Source organism: Opisthorchis viverrini, assembly GCF_000715545.1.
Source record: "Opisthorchis viverrini unplaced genomic scaffold opera_v5_17, whole genome shotgun sequence".
Classification (NCBI taxonomy): Eukaryota; Metazoa; Platyhelminthes; class Trematoda; order Opisthorchiida; family Opisthorchiidae; genus Opisthorchis; species Opisthorchis viverrini.
In genome coordinates, this window is record NW_008751673.1 from 3,028,328 (window position 1) to 3,050,336 (window position 22,009).

The 22,009-nt window shown below is 42.2% G+C and overlaps 1 protein-coding gene across 1 annotated transcript in view; it reads right to left on the bottom strand.

The window, feature by feature from the left end:
- The window catches only part of T265_01605 (hypothetical protein), a gene marked incomplete at both ends in the record, with an annotated part of 55,971 nt that overhangs the window by 25,097 nt on the left and 8,865 nt on the right, over positions 1–22,009 (bottom strand). Inside the window, 4 exons of the mRNA XM_009165664.1 lie at positions 816–1,072; positions 8,917–9,162; positions 11,485–11,674; positions 21,571–21,896. Coding sequence (XP_009163928.1) covers positions 816–1,072; positions 8,917–9,162; positions 11,485–11,674; positions 21,571–21,896 — 1,019 coding nt within the window. The remainder of the gene's footprint in view (positions 1–815; positions 1,073–8,916; positions 9,163–11,484; positions 11,675–21,570; positions 21,897–22,009) is intronic.

The following is a 22,009-nucleotide window of genomic DNA, read 5'->3' on the forward strand; positions in this document are numbered from 1 at the left end:
GAGCATAAACGACGAAATAAACAGAAAAATCCAGTTATTTATTTCACTTCTGCAGAAATTCCATCCAATGAACCCATAAAAGTCACCACCATACAACCACAACGTGCGCCTTTGTTCCGCTTAAGCATAGAATTTAGAATGACTACAGCTCAGTACGGAACATTTCCTGTCTATGCATTTTTTCTTATTTTATGAGCTCGGGTTGAGGTGCAAATACTTCGACATGATGTTAATATAAGCACACAGATAAACCGACGTCACAGGGAAGTACACTGCGAATTTTAGCGAAATTTAGCGACTCTATGGAACATCCTCAATATGAAGACTACTCTCACAGGGTTACCTGAGACGCAGTCAATAAAGTCTCCAGGTCCATAGGCCAGCTGTGAAGACAAGACACTTCACACGCTTCCCAGGTTTTTTGCAGATACCAGGCGTGCACAAAATACCTATCTTTTCACACATTCACCATATTACTGCGTGGTTTAGCGTATTGGCACCTGGATTGTTTAACCCATGTAGCAGTTTAGCCACCATTCAGCCACGAACGTAATGTCTGTTCGGCAATACACATCATGTCAAACTCAAGGCAACTTGAGGTCCGAAAATGTGATGGAAGGCTTTGTTGTCCACATAACAATAATACCGTTGTTGTTGATGCGCTATCTTCCAATCTGGGCCACTAACCTTCAGAAGGATCCTAAAAAACTCGCATCTACTGGCGAGATTTCTCTAAACATGGTCATTCTCACGGAAACCCTATGCAAAATATTATGTGCACAATGTGTATTATATGGTGTCGATAAATAACTCACTTGCCATCGTATAAATTGTACATAAGAGCTGCAGGCATACGAATTGTCCACCTGGACCATCCTTCGTCCGTTGGCCCAGCCTCAAGAAGATGAACCGAAGATGCGTCCGCATTAGACCGCAATGAACTGGTTGAGGATCTAGGAGCTGATAACCTGTTGGCTAGTACGCCCCCCGCTGAACCGGCGACGCCGATCATGNTGTTGGCTAGTACGCACCCTGCTGAACCGGCTCCGACGATTATGTAGTCAAATGATATCTTGGAATTTCGTCTATATGTTGCCTTCCATCGTTTTGTGGTGCTGACAAATGGCAGAGGACTGTTGCGAAAAAAAAAAGAACTCAGGCTCGCCCTTTGGACTGACCGACCAAATGAGTTGAAGAAAGCGTTGCCGTGAATACCGACTGCTTTGAGCATTGCGAATATTTGAACTAGAAGAAAATAATGGTAGAAAGCAACATATTTTACTATAAAGTACATATAAAGCTTGATTCTGTTCTCAAAATAGTCCATTACCCAACTGAAAATGAACAGCAGCCGAAAACGCAGAAAATAATCCCTTCGTGGTTCCGACCCAATTCGCTTACTAAAATAAACCTGTCTCACGTTTGATAAGCGTTTATCTATGACTGTGATCCATGTACATGGTGAACACAGCACTTGTGCTTTCTCGAGCTTTTTCCCATTTGTGCCACCTCAGCTAAACGGCCCCCTGAAATCACATGCAGGTAAAACAAAGTTAATATCTATACCAACTGGCTGCTGGATAAGTTCAACTAAATAGGAGGACGAAACACATTCTTCTCAGTTACTGTGCATAATTGGGAAAGACATGTCGGGCAACGGCAAGACTCCCTAACAAAAATCCCAACTACAAACTTTATAATAAACCCCTGAGGTTTTTTATTAGGTGTTCGGAGATTTATTCAAAATCAATGAGGGCAAAGTAGATTATGCATTCTTACTCCACTTGCTGTTTCGTAAACTCAAAACAAATGAATAACTTCATCGTTCCGAGGAAGCCCCGTGGTTTTAGATTCATTTAAACGGTGTGCAACTGACAAAGGTACCTCATTAGTGTTTGCTCGTGAAAGAAAACATTCTGATACATTCCGGAACAATAAAAAACCATTTTCAGCAGATAATTGCGGAGAACTCATTTGAGATCAGTTCAAATCTTAATTTTGCTTATGCTATTTGCCCCTCTGCAGCTACTGGTGCAAGAGCGAGATTTTCGCAAAATAAAGTCGTGACCAGATATATCTCTTCTAGCCCTGACAGAGGGATGGCAAAGAACATACAGCAATGAGCATAACAGGCAATCGTTACAGGACCGGAATGATTCTGCCACGCTCCGTGTGAACGCAGTACAACACGTGGTTACTTCGCCCAGATAAAACAGCACCAAAGGGCGATAAGATCACCTTCACGATGTTTGAACTGCGCTGATGAAAATCCCGCGAAACTACATCCTCTCGGGAGGCATGTCTGTTACATTTGTGGATTAATTCACCGAATATAGCCATAACGGTACATTGCCAGTTGATACATCTTCATATTTAGTTCTTACACTTCACTCAACCTGGATAATACCTAGTTGAGCTCCACATCATCTAACTATTCATGTTTTTCAGAATGCCACTGAACATTAGGTTCCCTTATTATTGGTGGTAGCTAGATGTGCGTTTTGCTTTTTTATGTAACTATGATTTCAAACTTGTCGGGTATTGGCATGTTTTCAACTGTGAAGTGATAACAGTCTCCTATGCTATTCTGCTAACTTTGGTGTAGACAGCATTTCTTCCAACAATGTTAACCATTTATGTTTGCCCGCAAAGTACACTCGCAAGAATCCAGACGCTACGAATTCTGGAAAGGAATCATGAAAGGTCGCACTGATGCTTGATGCACTGATCTTGAAACTGATGAGTCTCTAGCATAAAAACATCTTTATTTTGAGAGATTTCGCGATCGGATGCAATATTTAACTGACTGGAATTTGCAGTTTAAATAAGCCTTGTGAATTGCTCTGCTCCGACAGTTCCGTACAAATAAGCGATGTTTCCAAAAGGACATTCTGAGACCTCTCAAAAGATTTAACTAATGCTCTAGAAGCTTATCCGCTTCCAGAACCCAAAAATTCGCCCGATTCCCGACAAGATTTTTACGACATCGTACCCTCTTGCACTTGTCGCCGTGAAAGTCCTCCCACAAACTGTTGACCATAAACACACCGCAGTTTATATTGGCACAGACATCCGCATTTTGTCGTTCAGCGTTTACCAGACATCTTTCAACAATAGTTTCGAGATAGTATTTTGGGCATATTTAGGGGAAACGATTCTTGTTAGTGGCAACCTAAATGAACACTTGAATCTTTATCAATGTTCTCACATTGTCTGGATCCAAACAGCGTCCAGAAAGATATTCTTTTTCGGTCCACACTAACCTTTGTTATGGATATACAACTGATCGCAAAAGGTAATAGTCTCTAAAGGACAAAGATCTGATCCTGATAAATAGATCGGGAGTGCGTCAAAGCCCATCACGGCTACAACACTTCGTGGGACTGGCAACGAATGGGTCAAGCTGCCTCTGTCATATAATTACACACCTTTTTTGTATCTGAATTGTTGTTATCGTTGCATCAAATGCTTTAGAATAATCAACTGATGCGGAAAACTCCACGTTGATCAAAAAATATCGGTTGACACCTATCCCTTCACAACCATCAGATCATAAAACTTAAAGATGAACTGAAAATCAGGCCTAAGCTATGTTTTTTCTTTAATAGGACTGTACAGAGTGCTGAGTGGCTGATATTTTACCCTCCACATTGATCAAACAAAGTTCATCATCCTTTAATCTTCTAAATGCAACCTGCTCCATGCGGCTGACCTCCAGTGTTACACTAGTATACTTCAAGCTTATGATTTCAGACCAACGTCATCTTCTGTCCATCCTATCGCGCCTAGTTTTCCAGCGAAAGCCAGCAAGCAAGATTAAAATAATAAATTTGACAGTTTAATTTGACACAGTAATGTAACGCATTTTATACGTATTGGTCCGACATCCTCCTGTCAGTGCCCCAGTAGCTGTCAGGAAAACCACCCCAGATGTATCACTAGCCATCATCACTGACAGAAATACACCAAAAATGCATACTGATGCTTAACTGGCATAGCGGAAATCTCCCAAATGAAGTTCAGGAGTCACTGTCAAAATCTGGCTCGCCCCAAAACGGATGTAGATGTACGTTCGGAGATCGTGTGGCCATACAATAAAAACTTCGGAATGAAGAGCTGAAACTTCTTCTTGAAGAGCATTCTGAAATAAGCATGTGAAAGCAGTTGCTTGAAACTACCCTCATTAGCTCTGTACTGATACAGGCGTTGAAGATCTGGTTCACCGTGATCACTATGCTATAGTGGTCAGATGTCAAGTGAAACCACAACTGTTTCGTTCGTTATAGCCGGAAAAGAACATGAGAACGGGCGCATCTGGATTTTTTGTTCAGTTCAAAGATATGCTTTCTCGATCGTTAGATGTACTACATCAAAGTGACCAGAATTGTCGCATTTGGCCGACCTTACACTGTAGAAACAACAGTCATCCATTGTTGGTACAGTTGGGTGTTTCGGAGCTTCTCGGACGAATAGTGGAGCTCACTTTTGCCGTTCACAAGTTGTTCGACATTTGCTTAGATAACCTCAGCATCCAAAAGCAAGGTGAAAGAGGCTTCGCTGCTTACCTGATCCACAGAGTCACACACCTGAAGTCCCATTATTCTTGCCTAAGTTCTGAGTGAGTCCGATCATCAGCAAACCACCAAGATCTAAACAAGAAGCATTAACTTCCCCATCGCCCCCATTTCCCCAGAAACAAGACAATACTTACACAACAGGGTACACACCAAGAAGCTTATTGGGAACCTCCTTTTAAATCGCATGATGAATAAACTTTTTTCACATTTTGTAAGGGTCTTCTAAGATGCCAGTCTGGTTCGTTTTCTTGCGCTGTCATTTAATGATTTACTATGTGACTCTGATCCGTAATTATTTCCTCTGCTATACTGATTGTTGCGCCTTATCACATGGGTTTGGCAGTACAATATGTTCGAAGTTCAAATTAACAGACTTGAATCTTATTGTTTAGAGTTGCTGGGTGGCATCTCTGTACAGGTACAAAATTGCATTTAACGTAAACGGGGAAATATTTCCGGTCTGGTAGCTGCGCCTATGGGTATGGTGGCAGTTATGATTGTACATTGTTTATACGGAGGAAATCTAAGGTATCATAATGAAAATGCGTCCAGAGGAATACAAAGTCACCAATAGTCAGAGGAACCGTGCCACAACAAGAATGAAATGGATGATTCCTCAGGGCACAGCTAGTTGGGAAAACTGCTGGACATAAGTTAACAGATAGCTGTTATCATGCAATAAGTCTCTTAACGTTCTGTGAAGTTTTCCATGTTTTGCGTTAGATAGGTGACGCAAAAGCATGAAATCTTTGTTGTCAGAGAGATGAAATGCACCCACCTTGTAAGATAGCGATGTTTTCTATTAAGGGAGGTGAAACAGGAATGAAACGGCTTGCAGATGCGAAACAGTGAGCTAAATCCACCGTCCAATAAACAACTGAGATTCACCCAGGCGTTTATCGATACCTCAATAATCAAACTGATCACATCCATCTCGCAAAAGGTGTGCTTGCATGTGGCTTCGATGGTGTAACCTCCTGAGTGTGAGTTTGGCGGATGGGCCGTAAATTCTTTTGTCAAAATGCACGCATTAAGTGTAATCGAACCCTTCCATATATGTTCCAATTGCAGTCACATGCCACCAACTGATAGTGAATCCGGGCCGCTGCTATTGGTAACCCACTTTCCAGGTATAAAAGCCATTATGTCACTTCAGAATTTGTCGGTCTTTTCACATTTATATTTTTTATCGTTGATCTTGGCTAAATCCATCATCAAATTGCACAGTTGCTTCCTTTTTTTCATTGGATTTGTTTGCATAAATAAGCTTTATTTGGCCAAATTAAAATGCGTATCTATTCTTACCCCTGTCCAAACGCACCGAGTAAAAGTTTACTTATTCTGTGTTACACAATAAATGACTGACTGAAGACGCACCCTCACATCTCTGCATGAGGTTTCAGTAATACGACCATTAGGAAATGAGCAGGACACGCGCGGACATAATCAACACACTTCAAGCGGGACGAAGGGACTGAAAAAGAATAATTTCAATATAACAAGCTCTATGTAGTCCAGTAAGCTTTTACACAATTCGGGAGTATGTGAATATAAATAAGTCAAAATCGCTAGAGTCTGTTTGAATATATTAAAGTGGAAAGGCAGGCATGAGTGTAAATTCATGGAGGAAACTCAGGCCCAGTAAATTTCTGGCCACATGATGTGAGACAAAACGGGATCTCAGTTAAGTTATTGTTGATTCGATAGTACTAGCCACGGCAGATGAGTAATGTTTGGGATAAGCCAGTTCGCATAGGGCAGTAGATTGTGGGCCCGTGAAAATCCAGAAAGCAAGCCAACGGTCAAACCAACGCCTGCCGATTGACCGGATATCAAGTCCGACGGTGTGTCTCCAACGACGATAGCCTCATCTGGCTGATGCTGTATATACAAAAAGAGCAGACAGAACAGACACTGGGGTTAGTCCAAAGAAGGTAATCCTCCAACAATTTCGCCATGACTTGAGGCTTTCCATTTGGATGTGACAAGGCATGTAAACTTCGCATGGGCAGTAGATTGTGGGCCCGTGAAAATCCAGAAAGCAAGCCAACGGTCAAACCAACGCCTGCCGATTGACCGGATATCAAGTCCGACGGTGTGTCTCCAACGACGATAGCCTCATCTGGCTGATGCTGTATATACAAAAAGAGCAGACAGAACAGACACTGGGGTTAGTCCAAAGAAGGTAATCCTCCAACAATTTCGCCATGACTTGAGGCTTTTCATTTGAATGTGACAAGTCATGTAACACTTCGCATGATCAGTCGAACCGTTAGTTAGGCCTGCGGCCATTCCATTTGGATCTCCGTTGATATTTTTGAAAACTGGTGAGTTCTCATAAGCTTCGTTACTTGACTGCGCTCAGCACTGTCAGAGGGATGGTTGACCTGATTCAGGCAAACTGGTTGATGTTGACCCGGTTAAACACGTGAACCGAATAATCTACATATTTCTATGTCTAGTACATGTATAACCCTAGCCTACTTTCTAACATCTTCGAACCTTAGACAGCACTTTTGTCAAATTCAATACAACTCGGGAAGACTTTCTACTCCCATAAAGTCTGATCCACAAGGATTAACAACTCATCTCCGTTCCACTTCTGTTTTGTCTGCAATGACTGACATATTCGCACATACTGTCAGCCTCAATAGATTCAGCTAACCGAAATCGCAGGTAAGAAATTTCTTTAGGTTATGAGTCTTGAGAATTGGAAATAGAACACATTCATCTACCAAGTATAGCATTCACTTACAAGCTGGACTCGTGTTATGTGCGACGTGACTTTGCCACGTGTCCGGTAACTTAGATAAATAAATCGATATGTTCCGCTACTTTGGTAATCATGTAATACTAGCCTGCGATTATTTGGATGGATGTCTATATGACTCCAGCCTACTCAAGGAGGATCATCTGTGTAGTTCATGTAGATATTAATGTCTGGTGAATTGACTTTTTCTGTCTCTAGTGGATGTTCATCCTTTTTGACAGGCAAAAATACCACCCCGTACTTCCATTGATCTCCCGGTATTTGGCCGACAACTATGGTGAGATGTGTTCAAAACAGAGCTGGTTAAAAGACAAGCTAACTTACGATTGAAAGCGTCAAGTTTATACCGGAACAGAGTGGGTCATTTTCAAGTCTTCATATCAATGAAGATAGGTCACGGCAAAATGCACTCATTTGCATACTAAGTTGGTGCTAACGGAGACGAGGTTGAATTTCGTCGAAATCCCTTGCTTATTCTGAGCCCCAAAAGGCACTAAACTGGTTGTGGGCTATCAACTCATCTACGGTAAATCTGTAGGTAGTGAATTTAGTCAAGAAGAAGTGCCATAGCCCCGTGGATATTAATTAACCTCGTAGAAATTCCCTAGAAAATATTGTTTATCAATAATTGACCCTTTTTCTGGTGTTACACTTACATTTAAAAAGTAGACATTGGAAAATATCCTTTTACCAGTGCCAGTACTGAAACCAATGTCTAAATGGTGTACAAAGATCCCTTTCTGGTAAAACACTGAGGCAGAAAAAAAGCAGGTATGTTATAAGGCTAGCTAACCACTAGCACTTGTAAACCAGCACTAAATCAGGCAAAGTTTACGGAAACCGGTAGTTAGATCTCCGGTGACAATGGCCTCCAGTTATGTCTTTCAAGGTCACCAGACAACCCTTTTAAAGCTGTCGGTTTTTCTTGTATGCCTTATGTTTCTCTAAGAAATTTCGGATTGAAAATCCTCTGGGATGTACCAGAAATGTTGACATCAATTCATCGTTATCGCGGGTGGCTTCCCGAGGCTGAAAAAAGGTGATCCACAGCTTTAGGGTATTGAAGTTTTCAGTTTCCAGTATAGTTACGTGTTCAAGTGTTTCTCAACAGGGAAAGTGTACAGATTGTGAAGAAAGTTCACAAACCGAGCTCTTCTAGATTACACAAGATTTTTGTAACGCCCAGTGAACATCCCCGAAAGCTGAAAACAGTACCAACTTGGTGTTACTAGGTTTGTACATATTTATTCGCACGCCTGGCCTAATCAATATAATTGATCACTGGACAGGTTTGTGCATTCTTCTTCAGAACTGCTTACGCCACAAAAGTTGTCTCCGGAAATTCTCATTTTTTTATCCGAGCACTGGGTGACCGGTTACTGACCGAAAACCTGGGAGATGTGAGAGCATCATGACTACAACCAAGTTTTGCCCAGAAGACTGGAATCCATTCATTGCCTTGTGCACCACATTGTGTGGTCATCCAACATGACACATGTGGTAACACACTGTTTCATATCTGTTGACTGGCTTCATATTACACATAGGATATACAAACACTGGACTCACACCAAGAGCATTCAGGACATGATAAACTGTATGGGGCAGTGGTTTTGGATGCTTTCCAGCATCCTCAGCAGACAAGACATAATCTATCTTTCCTTCCAGACCGGTGCAAGACAAAAACTTTCTCGAAACTTCTCGGCTGTCCGACGTATTGAGAGCAATGGCTACGCCGTGCTGCCGCAGATGTGTAATAGTTTCCACCACGCCAGGAAGCAAATCGTCTGCGTCCGAATCTGGTACGAACCATACCTTGAAAACAAAGCAGTGCAAAATTGCTTATTTAAACATAATGCACGGGAAACGTTTGGCTAAAATGTACCTCGTAAATATATACCGGGCATTTATGCAAATCATATATGGCATTGCCCCAGTCTCTCATTTCTGACTGCCCCGGCTAGTTTTACTTTAATGAATGATATTACATTTAAGCTACTTTGACGCCAAAACCGTGGAAAAAGGTGGTATTTTCTTGCGCCTTGAAGTGGTCCCAAAGTCGACAGAACAATTATTGGATACAGTGAACCTAAAGCAAAACACTCGGATGGGAAGGTACATGGTGCAGTGAATGGATTCATCGCAAAGACCCGCTAGCAAAAACATGCACATCCTCGCCTCGAGAATCCGAAACACCTAAGCACCTAAGTTGTCCGATGGGAAATGACTCTAGCAGAAAGCATGGGTGGGGTGATTACCTCTGCTAAGAGTAATCGGCTCTTATTTAACACAAGTTCACTCAACAGAGTTATCACACTGGTTGGAGGGTGGTTTAAATTGTTCGGTGCCGTTTCTGTGCATGGTGTACTGTGCATGGTCCAGATCTCTTCCTTGACCGGTTGGATGGTAAAACGAGCCAATGGATTGGAATAAGGCATGGTGGCCCACTAGACTATTTGGTCGGGCCGGCACTCGCTAGTTTCGTTCGCCTCTGGGCGGATTGCAGGTTGAGGCACTGTCAAGCAACCAGGTTGCAGATCAAGTGATGTTTGTGTCTGGATTCAGATGTCAATGATATCAGCTATCAACGTCATCCGTATCTAGATAGATCCCATTGCCAAAGTGCCGGTAAACCTGCTGCAATCTCATTTCACACTGTACTAGTTCACTAACACCTTAGAACTGCTCTCCACCCCTAAAACAAATCCAAAAGTTAGTGTTAACTTAAGCGGTTGTTATCATTCAACTCATAATCCATTTTACGATACACAGTGCAGTATTTCTGGTCCATGTTGCACTGTTGTATTACGGATGGAAAGTAATTATGTCCGAACTCTGGTTGTAAAAGGGCCCAAGTGGCTGACTGAATGACACACTGAGCTCCAAATTTAAATGAGTGCCTTCTGGATTGGCCACCAACTTCCATCCAACAGACCACTATACAAGGTTTGGAAAAACCAAATGGCTCTCTAAGTGAATACTAGTTAGGCTTTAGTGTGTGTTGGGCCAGTATGTGCTAAATGCAACCACGTACCATTACGCAATTCGTCAAGAGGTGTAGCCAATCTTAGCGGCTTGAAGCATTCTGAAGCAGGCAGTACAAGCTAGGGTTATGTGCACGGAAAGAACCAAACGCTGACTGGGAATAAACAGAAGGAACTTTGGTTGTTTACGAGCTTGGTTATTTCGTTGCAAGCTTTTCATCACCACCCAAATTGACATCAGCAGTGCGCGATTCTAATGTAGAAAGGAGCTACCGCTAAGTACAATCACCGATCATGGAGTAGCATATTTCCACCGGAACAAATGATTATCAATATCATGGATTATAATAAACACTCGAAAGGTAGCACCCAACCACAAAACAGAGCTACTGTTAATTTCAGTCATTTCGGAAAAATGTTTTGGCGTCACTAGCATCAGTTAGCATTTGTTCAAGTGTTTGTCTGAAACCAGGGAAAGCAAAGAGAATCCTGCTAGACAACAGACGTCTACAGATGTTCTGACCATATGGAGGGTCATACGTTCTTTCAGTGCATCAGAGTGTCAGTGGTGCGTGTATGCCCTGACTGCGCAAGGTAAACTGGCTGAGAATTGATAGGTTTGACTGCCGAAGTAGTGATATAGTTAGTAAAGGACAATACCATATTTGGGCGAAAAGGCGAGCATGGATACCTGGCGCCTGAGGCCCTATGCAGAATGTTTTGACACACTTCTGTAGAACTTCTGGTTTGACCTCCAGTTTACTGCAGAATGTTTTGACACACTTCTGTAGAAGAACTTCTGGTTTGACCTCCAGTTTATTGGTCATCAACTCAGCACTAGAATACGGCCTCTTACTGATTCATTCCACGGCGCAAGGTCCGTTCCTCACCCTTGTTGGTAAATATTTGTTGACAGGTTGAGGATAAAACGTCAAAGAGGAATGAGCTCACAAAAAATTGATGTACGATATTTTCTCCTAAAAGGAGGCGGGATTAAACGGCGTAGCCTTTTGTCCTCATCAAAATGAAGTTTAGTCGTCACCCCAAATGAAAACCGTTTGGGAAAGTCAGACGTTGCGCATCCAAAAATAGGAAAACAAGCAACAGCAACATTTATGAAACGCCGTACAAAGCACCGAAAAAACACTCATACCTTGTTCACAATTTCCGAGGAAGACCGCTGGTCGTAACCATTCAGGTTCAAAAGATATCCTAAACAGTCACGGATATGAAGGATAGAGCAATCAGGTAACATGCCGCCAGACACACGTCTTGACTCCGCATCATAGCCAATCATCTCCATGAACTTGTCTGCTATTCGTGCCGAGGTGATCTCTCGCAGTCTGACATAAATGACGAATCAAATATGAAACCATATTCATATTATGTACATGCTTATTGTGAACAAAAATATGGATGTCTAGAAGAAAAACAAAACAGTTACAACTCCTGGAGACAGGATTACTGAGAAAAAGCCTTGACATGACAATCAAAGGCCGTACCTATCAGGGTTGATGGACAGCAGTGCCATATGGGGATAGCAAGGGTTTATGGTCAAAATACGAAATGGAGTAGTAATTTTTCTTGGCTGGGTATGTTAATTCCAGACCGAGCTGGTGCAAGCCAGATGCGTCATCACAATTGCTAACCAGCAAGGAAGCAAAGATGCAAGATCTTTCCGATTCAGTATGATGGTACATATGCTCCAAACATTACTTTCTATAGAGACATAATGAGTGAGCCAAACCTATGCTAAACGGGAAGCTAAACTTTTGTTGTTTTGATGGGAATTTTCCCGGACTAATGTGACTAAAAACGTTTTGCTTCACTGTACGATTATTGAGCCTCAGTTATCACACATTTGAGAAGAAAAGAAAGAAAAAAGATTAACATCCTTATCAAAGCTTTGTCACTTGGTACTGGCATGGGTGTAACAGCGGGTATTTTGCATGGACAAAGATGTCGTTCGTTACTCTTCGTATCACATCTGAGGTGTCATTACAGTAAATCGTTAATACGCTTTTCTGTATTACTATCCTAACGCACGGTACTTCTAGACGTTCATTTGGGGTTGGTCATCCGGCAAGACCATTGAAAAGGATAATCCAGTTGACATTGAATGCATTATCAGCTGAAATATAGCTGGGCAATTTGTGCACCAAACATCAATCCCTTATACTACCAGAGCTCGTGGTGGTTACTTATTATATGACACGCTTCAGATAAGCCGGACATAGGTCCATATGAGAAAAGACTTTCGCGCCAATATGTCCCTTGAGTGAAACCTCTGGTATTGACAAAACTTACTATGAATGTGATGAAGCAGTTGAAAGGTCTGCACAAGTCTGTGCCCCGCCAATCGTCCGTCGGCCAACAACAATTGGTGCGGTACATAATGGGCTGGTAACAAGATTGCGAACACACCTGAAGATATGCAGCTGTGATGTTTTCATCTTTACTCATACCTTCATTACTCATCCATGGTGTGGAAATCATAGTCTATTGCCCGTCAGACCTATCCTCGATTTTACGCAGGCAGGCCCACACCGCTGCCCCGTCCAATCACACCGTGACCTTTGACCTTATGAAGTCAGGTATGTGTGCTGTTGCATTGTCATGCTCTAGCCCTGGAGCGGGACGAACCTTCGCCCCCTAGGTTTACAAGAGAGAGGTTGTTGATACCAGAAGAGGATCAGTGGTCGTTTATCACACAAGCGCAGTGCAAAGGCTGATAAGCACCAAGGAGCAAAGGTTTCTCTGTCAGGTCAAAGGGCACGGTAGCTGGCAATGGTGTTATCGGGTGGGTGAGGTGGAGAGCATCAGTATATGGACAGCGCAAACATTATCGACCTATGTGAATGTGAGAATAGGCTTGAAAAATGATGGACGATGCTGCATACACTTACTCGACAGAGAAGTAATCACGGCATGAGCAAAGATGAAGCCATCATAATTGGACGTTTAGGCAGTGTCCTTGGCCGCAGCGTTCTGACTTAGCCGCATGATCTCACATTGAGGTTGGTGGTTTGCAGTGTGTGAAAGGATTTGTTCCGGTAGAGGGAACAGCTGATTTGTACTGGAAAGAGTTTTGTGACCGGGACAATCACGTTTTTTAATTTCGTCACTAAATGAGCCAAATTTTGCACCACTTATCCGTACTTGGTAGACGCTTGTTGCATCTATAAAGTTGGGAGTGATTCCGTTACCAGGATCTTAATAAAACTCTTGAATTCAACCTTCGGGCGTCTCTCCCGCATGAGGTGCGAAACTGTTTGTTTCTCGAGCCGTTTTGATATCAATAAATTCCACAGGAATGGACCGGAAAAACCTAGCACTGTCATCCAAACTGTCTAATGTGGTGTTGCTAGTGCCACCATATGTTTACGAGAAATACTTCTTTAACCGTCCTCATTCGCCCTTGTTACGACCCGGAGGGCAAGCCGAGCAAAGCAAACTGAAATAGCTGCCAAAATTGGGGAACTTAGTGCCGAGTTATAGTTAATTTTGGAAAAGCATTGATGCCTGCGTCAAATAAATCTTCTCGCAAGTATAGAATGTAGATGAGTTTAAGTAGCCCCAAACATTTCTGAAAGAGTTGCGAAATGTTGCAAGATTTGCAGATATTGCATTCATATCACTCTTGTTTGAGCAGTCCTCTTCACGCCCTGGTGGAATGATTTTAGTTAGTTGACGCTCAAGCAGTACCAATCCTTAGTCATAGCAAGATTTTACTCCCAGATATCTCAGTTGCAAGATGAGTGTATTACATTTACTCCACTAACGCATGCCAGATGCCTCTGAGTAATCACATTTGTACCTGTACATGCTATCCGCAAAAATATCACTGTTGAGAAGTTGGTCCCTGTGTGATTTGGAAACGATGGTATTTCGGTGAATCTGTTAGTTCTGGTGGATTTTCTGCCATCATTTAATATCGTGTGTCAATGAGATTGCACCAAGCCAGTTATTTTCACGTAAGAGAATGTCACGTAAGGAATGTCAGTGCCCGCATTGCTGAGTAGTCCTGGGAGGTAAGGGGTCGAATCAGCCAAAATTGTTCTGAATCGTCATTCAAGGTTCTGGACAAGCTGACTACACTGCTTCATCAAGAACACGTTTGTCTGAACATAAGTGGTAACTCAGCTGCGTCCAGCTTGCGTTGTTGAAATAAAGGTAACAAGTATATTTTGGAAGTTGGACGTTTGGGGTTCAAAGCTCTGCACAGCCAAGGAATGTTTGTGTTCACGGGCGCCAATAAGAGTGAAATTTAGAGTCCAATCTCCCCGCTGTTCGGTGTGGGCTCGCCAGAACGATTCCTCCAAGACATGAAGAGGACTAGCCCAACGGGGGTGACGTGATGCAGACTGTGGGATAATTAGTCGGGTTGTGTGCCACAGAAAACACTGTGCTGAGTAAGAAAGTCCAAAAATCGGCAATGTTGTCCATAGTTGAAACGAAATTTTAGGATTAAATTTTTGGCAAAACAATGACTCCCAAGTGGTGCTAGCTCGGTCGATAGAAGAATCCAGGCTGACGATGTGTTTAGCCAAAAAATCAACTACCAGCCAAGCAATTATTAATTCACATGGTATAAAAAACATCGAAAAGATTTCCTTCCGGTCAGTAGAGACAACTTAGTGGCCAGTTCTCTACGTAGTAAGCAAGCACTAATTCACAAAGACACAACCGAGCACGTTACGGCAGTGAAGCATCGGTGTTGAACACTGATGTCATGCTGTCGATGATGATGATGATGAACCGAGCACGTCGAAGTTCACAGTCTTAGCGGCAAAATAAATTTTGCACGTGGCGAAAGATGATTTGCTTCCAAATGTTTCTGCGATTTTTCAAATGAGCAACTGTAATAGACGTCAGCATAATCTCTGATGGACGAGGATGACGGTGTGGAGTGAGGGGAAGCAGAAGTATGATGCTGATGAACATGACACGTGTCATGAGTACGCAGATAGCCCACAATGGCAAGCAAACACAAGTCACTGACTGTGACCTTAGGAAGTCCCAGTCCAATAACAGTCCTGAAGGATTGAGGAAAGCAGATTCCTCAATAAGAGATGATCATCGGTTGGTAGACCAAAAGTCGACATCACAAACGATTGCACGTAGGACTGAGATTAAGCGAGTAAATGTTCATCAGCATCATACTTCTGCTTCCCCTCACTCCACACCGTGGCACATGGCGTTCAATGTAAATTTTTGTCATTCAATTTCACATCAGACCCAGTATGATGGATACTTTGTGCCTGATGTGCGAGTCTTGATTGTGCTACCGCTTACTGCGCCTCGAAGAGCATTCAACAGTGTTTGTCCTTTCTTCGGTTTCCACACTTTCGGTTGGTTTCCACACTAAAAGTTTTACAAACGTTGGGATTCATCTCATCTGACTGGAACTGTTGGTGGCATGAATTCGAATGGGACTTTTCTCTCTTTTATCTCATATTCTCCTGTTACCCTTTCGCATTCGTCGCTTGCATTCACTTTTTATGTTTGTGAGCATGCTCTTCAAAAATAGATGACAATAATGTTACCGGTTAGAATAGACCTATCCTCTGTTCGCCCATTACAGCGCGGAACTTTTTGTCTTCGGAGATTTCGGTTGGGATCCATCTATGGCTAGCACAAAACTAGCTGGTTGCCGAGACCCTTGGTTAATTTATCGATATTTCGTGCACGTTTATTGAAACGGATACAAACAAAACATCATATTAAACAATGTTTGGTGATTACTTGGAGGAAGTACGCGAGTGGTGGACTTTTTAGAAATTCGAAATAGCTCAACACTTGAATAGGTAGACTACTTCGATACGTTAGTTTCAGTTCACCTAGCGCGTACTACCCGAATAATGACGAGGCTCTCACCTGACACTGCAGACAACCACAGTTTGAAACCCCACGCTGTCGATTAGCGGGAGTAAACTACAGTCCAGCGCTTCATCCGTTTGATATGGACGGCAACAATGATCACGTAAAGCAATCGCGACTACCGTTCATCGGAGTATGGGTTACTAGATCAATCCTGTATTCAAGATTGATCTACTGATACAGCTTTATTTTGAGCGATGCGAACATGAGTGAATTTTTCCCGCTGTTCTTTGTAGTTACTGAATGAGAAGCCATGGTTTTCGAAAACAAGTTTGACATGACGTCTGTCACATGATGAAAATGTGCCCATGACAGCTTTCGAAGGGATTACTAACTGGGCTGTTATAGTTTGTCGTCAACAAGCCGATACTTCGCTCTAACGTGCAAACATCTTGGAATGTATCTAACTCCCGCTGAAAATAACTACAAATAATAAAATAGACCGGAACAACTGTCAATCACGTGATATACAGGTGGCAGTCCCCTGTCACCGACGAAATGGAGAGAACACTAACATACGACTAAATGAACGACAGAGAATTGCTGGCACCAGCACGTAAATGATAATCACGCTATCATAGGATGATTATTCATTAAGCGTCACAATTATGAACCGTGAATTAAGCATGTAAGCCAACATATTCTTTAATAATAATGAAGTATTACAACCTTTAATTGAACTTAAGCCTTCAATGGAGGGAAGTATTACTGGTTTTCGTTAAGTTTCAAACTTATCCTACAGAGCTGGATGTCAGGGCGTTTTACGTTGTTAAAGTACTTCTGATGTAAGTGGTAAGTAGGTTCAAACTCCTACACTGAGTACATAAATAAGCCCATCATTCTGTTTGACAGAAGCTGATGGTGCAAAAACCACAAGGTTGTGGTTTATTATTGCGAAGTCCCACTCTATCTCATTTGACTTTCTATATTGCGGTCAACACAAAAGGCTGCGGCGAAGACCAACATAAGTGACAAACTCTTCCTGTGAGGCGCTAGCATAATAAATGCCAATTTTCACTGGTGAATCCGCTTTACAGGAAACATCGTACTTGTGAGGATCCTTAGCCGGGTATCAAGCCATATAAAACGTCTTCATTATTGGTCGTGCTGATTGTTCATAATGGACCAATATCCTTCGTAGTAGACGAATACAGCCGTGTTCTCCAGTTGCTAATATGAGTACCCATCAACTTTTGAAGATTGAATCGTTGAAAAACACAGAAGTACACCTAGGTAGTATCGAGTTTCCGGGACATCTACTGACAAACAGAACTCCAGACGCCTAGCCAAAATCAGATGGAAATCCGCCTCTACATTGCTCGGATGCGGTTCTTGATGTAATACCCTAAACCTATACCTTGTTTCGTTGTAGTGAGGTCTGTCAGCTTAAGCGGGTGGCGCTTGTCGAGTAACCGACATGCAGCAGTGAGCGAGAGGAAAAGTAGTAGACCGCGGCACCAATTTTGTAGCCACAGCACAGCGTCTTCCCTATGGCATAGTATAGCGCAAGTATTATGTGCCATGTTCCCTAATTCATCTAAATCCTACAGAGTAGCGAAAGCGTTCCGTTCTTGGGGCTAAAATGTCAACAGTAAGCATAGGATGGGCCAAACCGACCAAAATTTAGCCAACGAAGCAGTATCCAATGTTGTCCAATATTTCATAATCAACACGTTCATTTCGGTTTGGCAAATTCACTTAGTGGAAAACGGTGACAAATGCGAAGTTCTAGCTGTGAAATAAGACGCTCATTCGTGACTTTGGATCTTAAAGAGAGGTCTACCTCTTTATAGTTCCTATTGTCTTGCTATATACATACTATCATACTATGTCATACTACTGCAAATTCTTTCTAAAACAGAGAGTTTTTCACCGTGATTCAGAGCTGTTCAGCGGATTTTCAAGGTACGATTAACCGAGGAGGAATTCGTAGGACGAATATAGGAAATGCGGTTGAAGNAAAATAGACCGGAACAACTGTCAATCACGTGATATACAGGTGGCAGTCCCCTGTCACCGACGAAATGGAGAGAACACTAACATACGACTAAATGAACGACAGAGAATTGCTGGCACCAGCACGTAAATGATAATCACGCTACCATAGGATGATTATTCATTAAGCCTCACAATTATGAACCGTGAATTAAGCATGTAAGCCAACATGTTCTTTAATAATAATGAAGTATTACAACCTTTAATTGAACTTAAGCCTTCAATGGAGGGAAGTATTACTGGTTTTCGTTAAGTTTCAAACTTATCCTACAGAGCTGGATGTCAGGGCGTTTTACGTTGTTAAAGTACTTCTGATGTAAGTGGTAAGTAGGTTCAAACTCCTACACTGAGTACATAAATAAGCCCATCATTCTGTTTGACAGAAGCTGATGGTGCAAAAACCACAAGGTTGTGGTTTATTATTGCGAAGTCCCACTCTATCTCATTTGACTTTCTATATTGCGGTCAACACAAAAGGCTGCGGCGAAGACCAACATAAGTGACAAACTCTTCCTGTGAGGCGCTAGCATAATAAATGCCAATTTTCACTGGTGAATCCGCTTTACAGGAAACATCGTACTTGTGAGGATCCTTAGCCGGGTATCAAGCCATATAAAACGTCTTCATTATTGGTCGTGCTGATTGTTCATAATGGACCAATATCCTTCGTAGTAGACGAATACAGCCGTATTCTCCAGTTGCTAATATGAGTACCCATCAACTGTTGAAGATTGAATCGTTGAAAAACACAGAAGTACACCTAGGTAGTATCGAGTTTCCGGGACATCTACTGACAAACAGAACTCCAAGACGCCTAGCAAAATCAGAAGGAAATCCGCCTCTACATTGCTCGGATGCGGTTCTTGATGTAATACCCTAAACCTATACCTTGTTTCGTTGTAGTGAGGTCTGTCAGCTTAAGCGGGTGGCGCTTGTCGAGTAACCGACATGCAGCAGTGAGCGAGAGGAAAAGTAGTAGACCGCGGCACCAATTTTGTACCATGTGCACAGCGTCTTCCCTATGGCATAGTATAGCGCAAGTATTATGTGCCATGTTCCCTAATTCATCTAAATCCTACAGAGTAGCACACAGAAAGCGTTCTTGGGGCTAAAATGTCAACAGTAAGCATAGGATGGGCCAAACCGACCAAAATTTCGCCAACGAAGCAGTATCCAATGTTGTCCAATATTTCATAATCAACACGTTCATTTCGGTTTGGCAAATTCACTTAGTGGAAAACGGTGACAAATGCGAAGTGCTAGCTGTGAAATAAAACGCTCATTCGTGACTTTGGATCTTAAAGAGAGGTCTACCTCTTTATAGTTCCTATTGTCTTGCTATATACATACTATCATACTATTTCATACTACTGCAAATTCTTTCTAAAACAGAGAGTTTTTCACCGTGATTCAGAGCTGTTCAGCGGATTTTCAAGGTACGATTAACCGAGGAGGAATTCGTAGGACGAATATAGGAAATGCGGTTGAAGGCTTTTGAAAATAACATTCTAATTCCATTGTTGTCTCCACATAACATACTACCTATAAGTTTGCTGAGAATCCTCGGGCAGTTTCTCTCCTTTGGGAACCATCAAATAGGAGCCGTCCAAAATCGTCCGCAAACTTGATGCTCTACTTTAAAACCAAATCGAAACTAGGTGGTGAATCACGTTGGCGTTCGCGGAAGACTCAAGTGAGTCTCAACTGAATTTTTGTTTGGTGTTCAGCATAGGTATAATGGTGCTGGAACTTCGGATTTCAGGTCTACCCGTTGAGCCCGGAGAAGGGCAAAATCCGTCGTGTGATATTCGGATGTTTCTAGCAATCATATAAACATTGCTTTATATCAAGAACATGTATACTGATACCCCAAACGTGCACCAAATAAGACATGTGGCTCTCCTTCTACATTACATTCAGAATGCCGCAGACAATCGATTTAGCTGGGATTGATTTGGACCTCCCTTAACTTAAGTGGTTGTATTTCACCAGCTGCCGAATTGTGTATCGTTCTATTAATGCATTGAAAGATGATAAACTGCTGATGTTTTTACGGAAAACGGCCAGCCGATAATTTTTGTTCCAAATGTGTCATATCAGTATAGAACTAAGTTTTAGACACTTGTTTAGTTGGTTATTGCATATGAAGTTTGCCATACTTTGGGAGTGACAGTGAGGGATACAAATCCATACATGGCTGTCCAGGATATCATGTCCATTGCGTGTGGCTCAGATATACTTTCTCGCAGGCAGCCTGATAAGTTACACGTCAGCAAATTGAATGCATGGGTCAAATAAGTTTGACCAACAGTTCAAGCATTTTCGTTAGATGAACTGGTCAACGAAAAGCCGATATCTTTGCTTTTCCCTGCAACCCACATTTAGTCTCCACTAATGCCGAAATTTACATCGAAGTCCTATGTAAATTTATGATCCGTGTTCAGGTAAAAATATTTGTTGAAAGGCTCAATAAACTACTAATTCACCGTTATCCACGCTAGACCCAGCCGACTCAGTAGCGAAATAAACCTGCGGTTGGTATCAGCCGTCACACTGGAGTGAACCCCTCCGAATTTAATGTGCTTTGTTAAATGCTTCTCATTTTTACTATGCTTAAAACATAATAGCTGTTTAAGTGTGAATGGTCAATCCACTTTGTTTGTCACAGACATGTTCGTCCATCTCATTCTCTTGAACTCTTCCAAGAAGCGCTACCTCTTACGGGTGGAAGCGCCGTGTGCCTCAACAGGAGTCAGCCAGTCCCCGCTGAACATACTGCAAAAGTGTCAAATAATTAGTTGAAACACAACACTTGCATACGGTTTCATGTGGTCACGATACAATAAATGGTTTGCACGAGCATGGTGGAGAAGCCTCGGGTGAATGTTCACCTTTTAAGATACGAACTTTCATACTATGTGAGCCAGGTAATGCACCGTAGACGCGGATTAATAATATTGGCAAGCAAACACACAGTGACCCGTTGAGGGCCTCAGCGAGTCCAGGCGCGATGAAACTGCAGTAAAGTACTACTTATTTATATGAAATTCAACATTTTCTGCGCAAAACTACACAGCCGAAATCTTCTCAAAACAAGGTAATTTGGTTGCAATGGGTAAATATTAGACATTGTTACAGCCAATGATGGAATGCTGCACAACAAAGGCCCCAAAGCCAAAAAGAAGGATGAAAGTTATGAACGATACAATGGGGGAGTTACCATAACCAAGTACTGCTTATTAGTTGATAATGAGACCATCTTACTGCCAACACTCAGTCGCAAAATATTTCATTCATAAGCGGCGAAAAAAGTAAGCGTTCGAAGTAAGTCTGCTTTTTATTGGCTTCCAAGGAGCTTACTTACCTAGAGCTGATAACTTCGGCCCAATTTGACCAACGAGGATGCACGTCAGTCAAGCTGCCATTCTTGTCCAATATAACCAATTTATATTTTTTGGTTGAATCGCATTGGCTTGTGGATGAAAGTCTTGGTCTAACCCGTACAGGAACGGGACTGTTTGGCAAAACAATTGGAATTATATCCGCTACGGAAGGAATAATTTGAAATTTGGAATTCTCTAACTGACGGACGTTGAGCTCTGTCATTACTGACCCGTACCATGCGTGTTCTAGGTCGCTACGCCGGCCAACTCCACTAAGCACCCCGAGAGTTAAACCAAATCTAGAGTTCTAAAGCGGTAAAAGGAAGAAAATTCCAAATCATCAGGACAAAAATAAATAACTATACAATGCACAGTAATATATATGTATTTTCCCTACTGATTTGGTAAGCACTTTGAAGA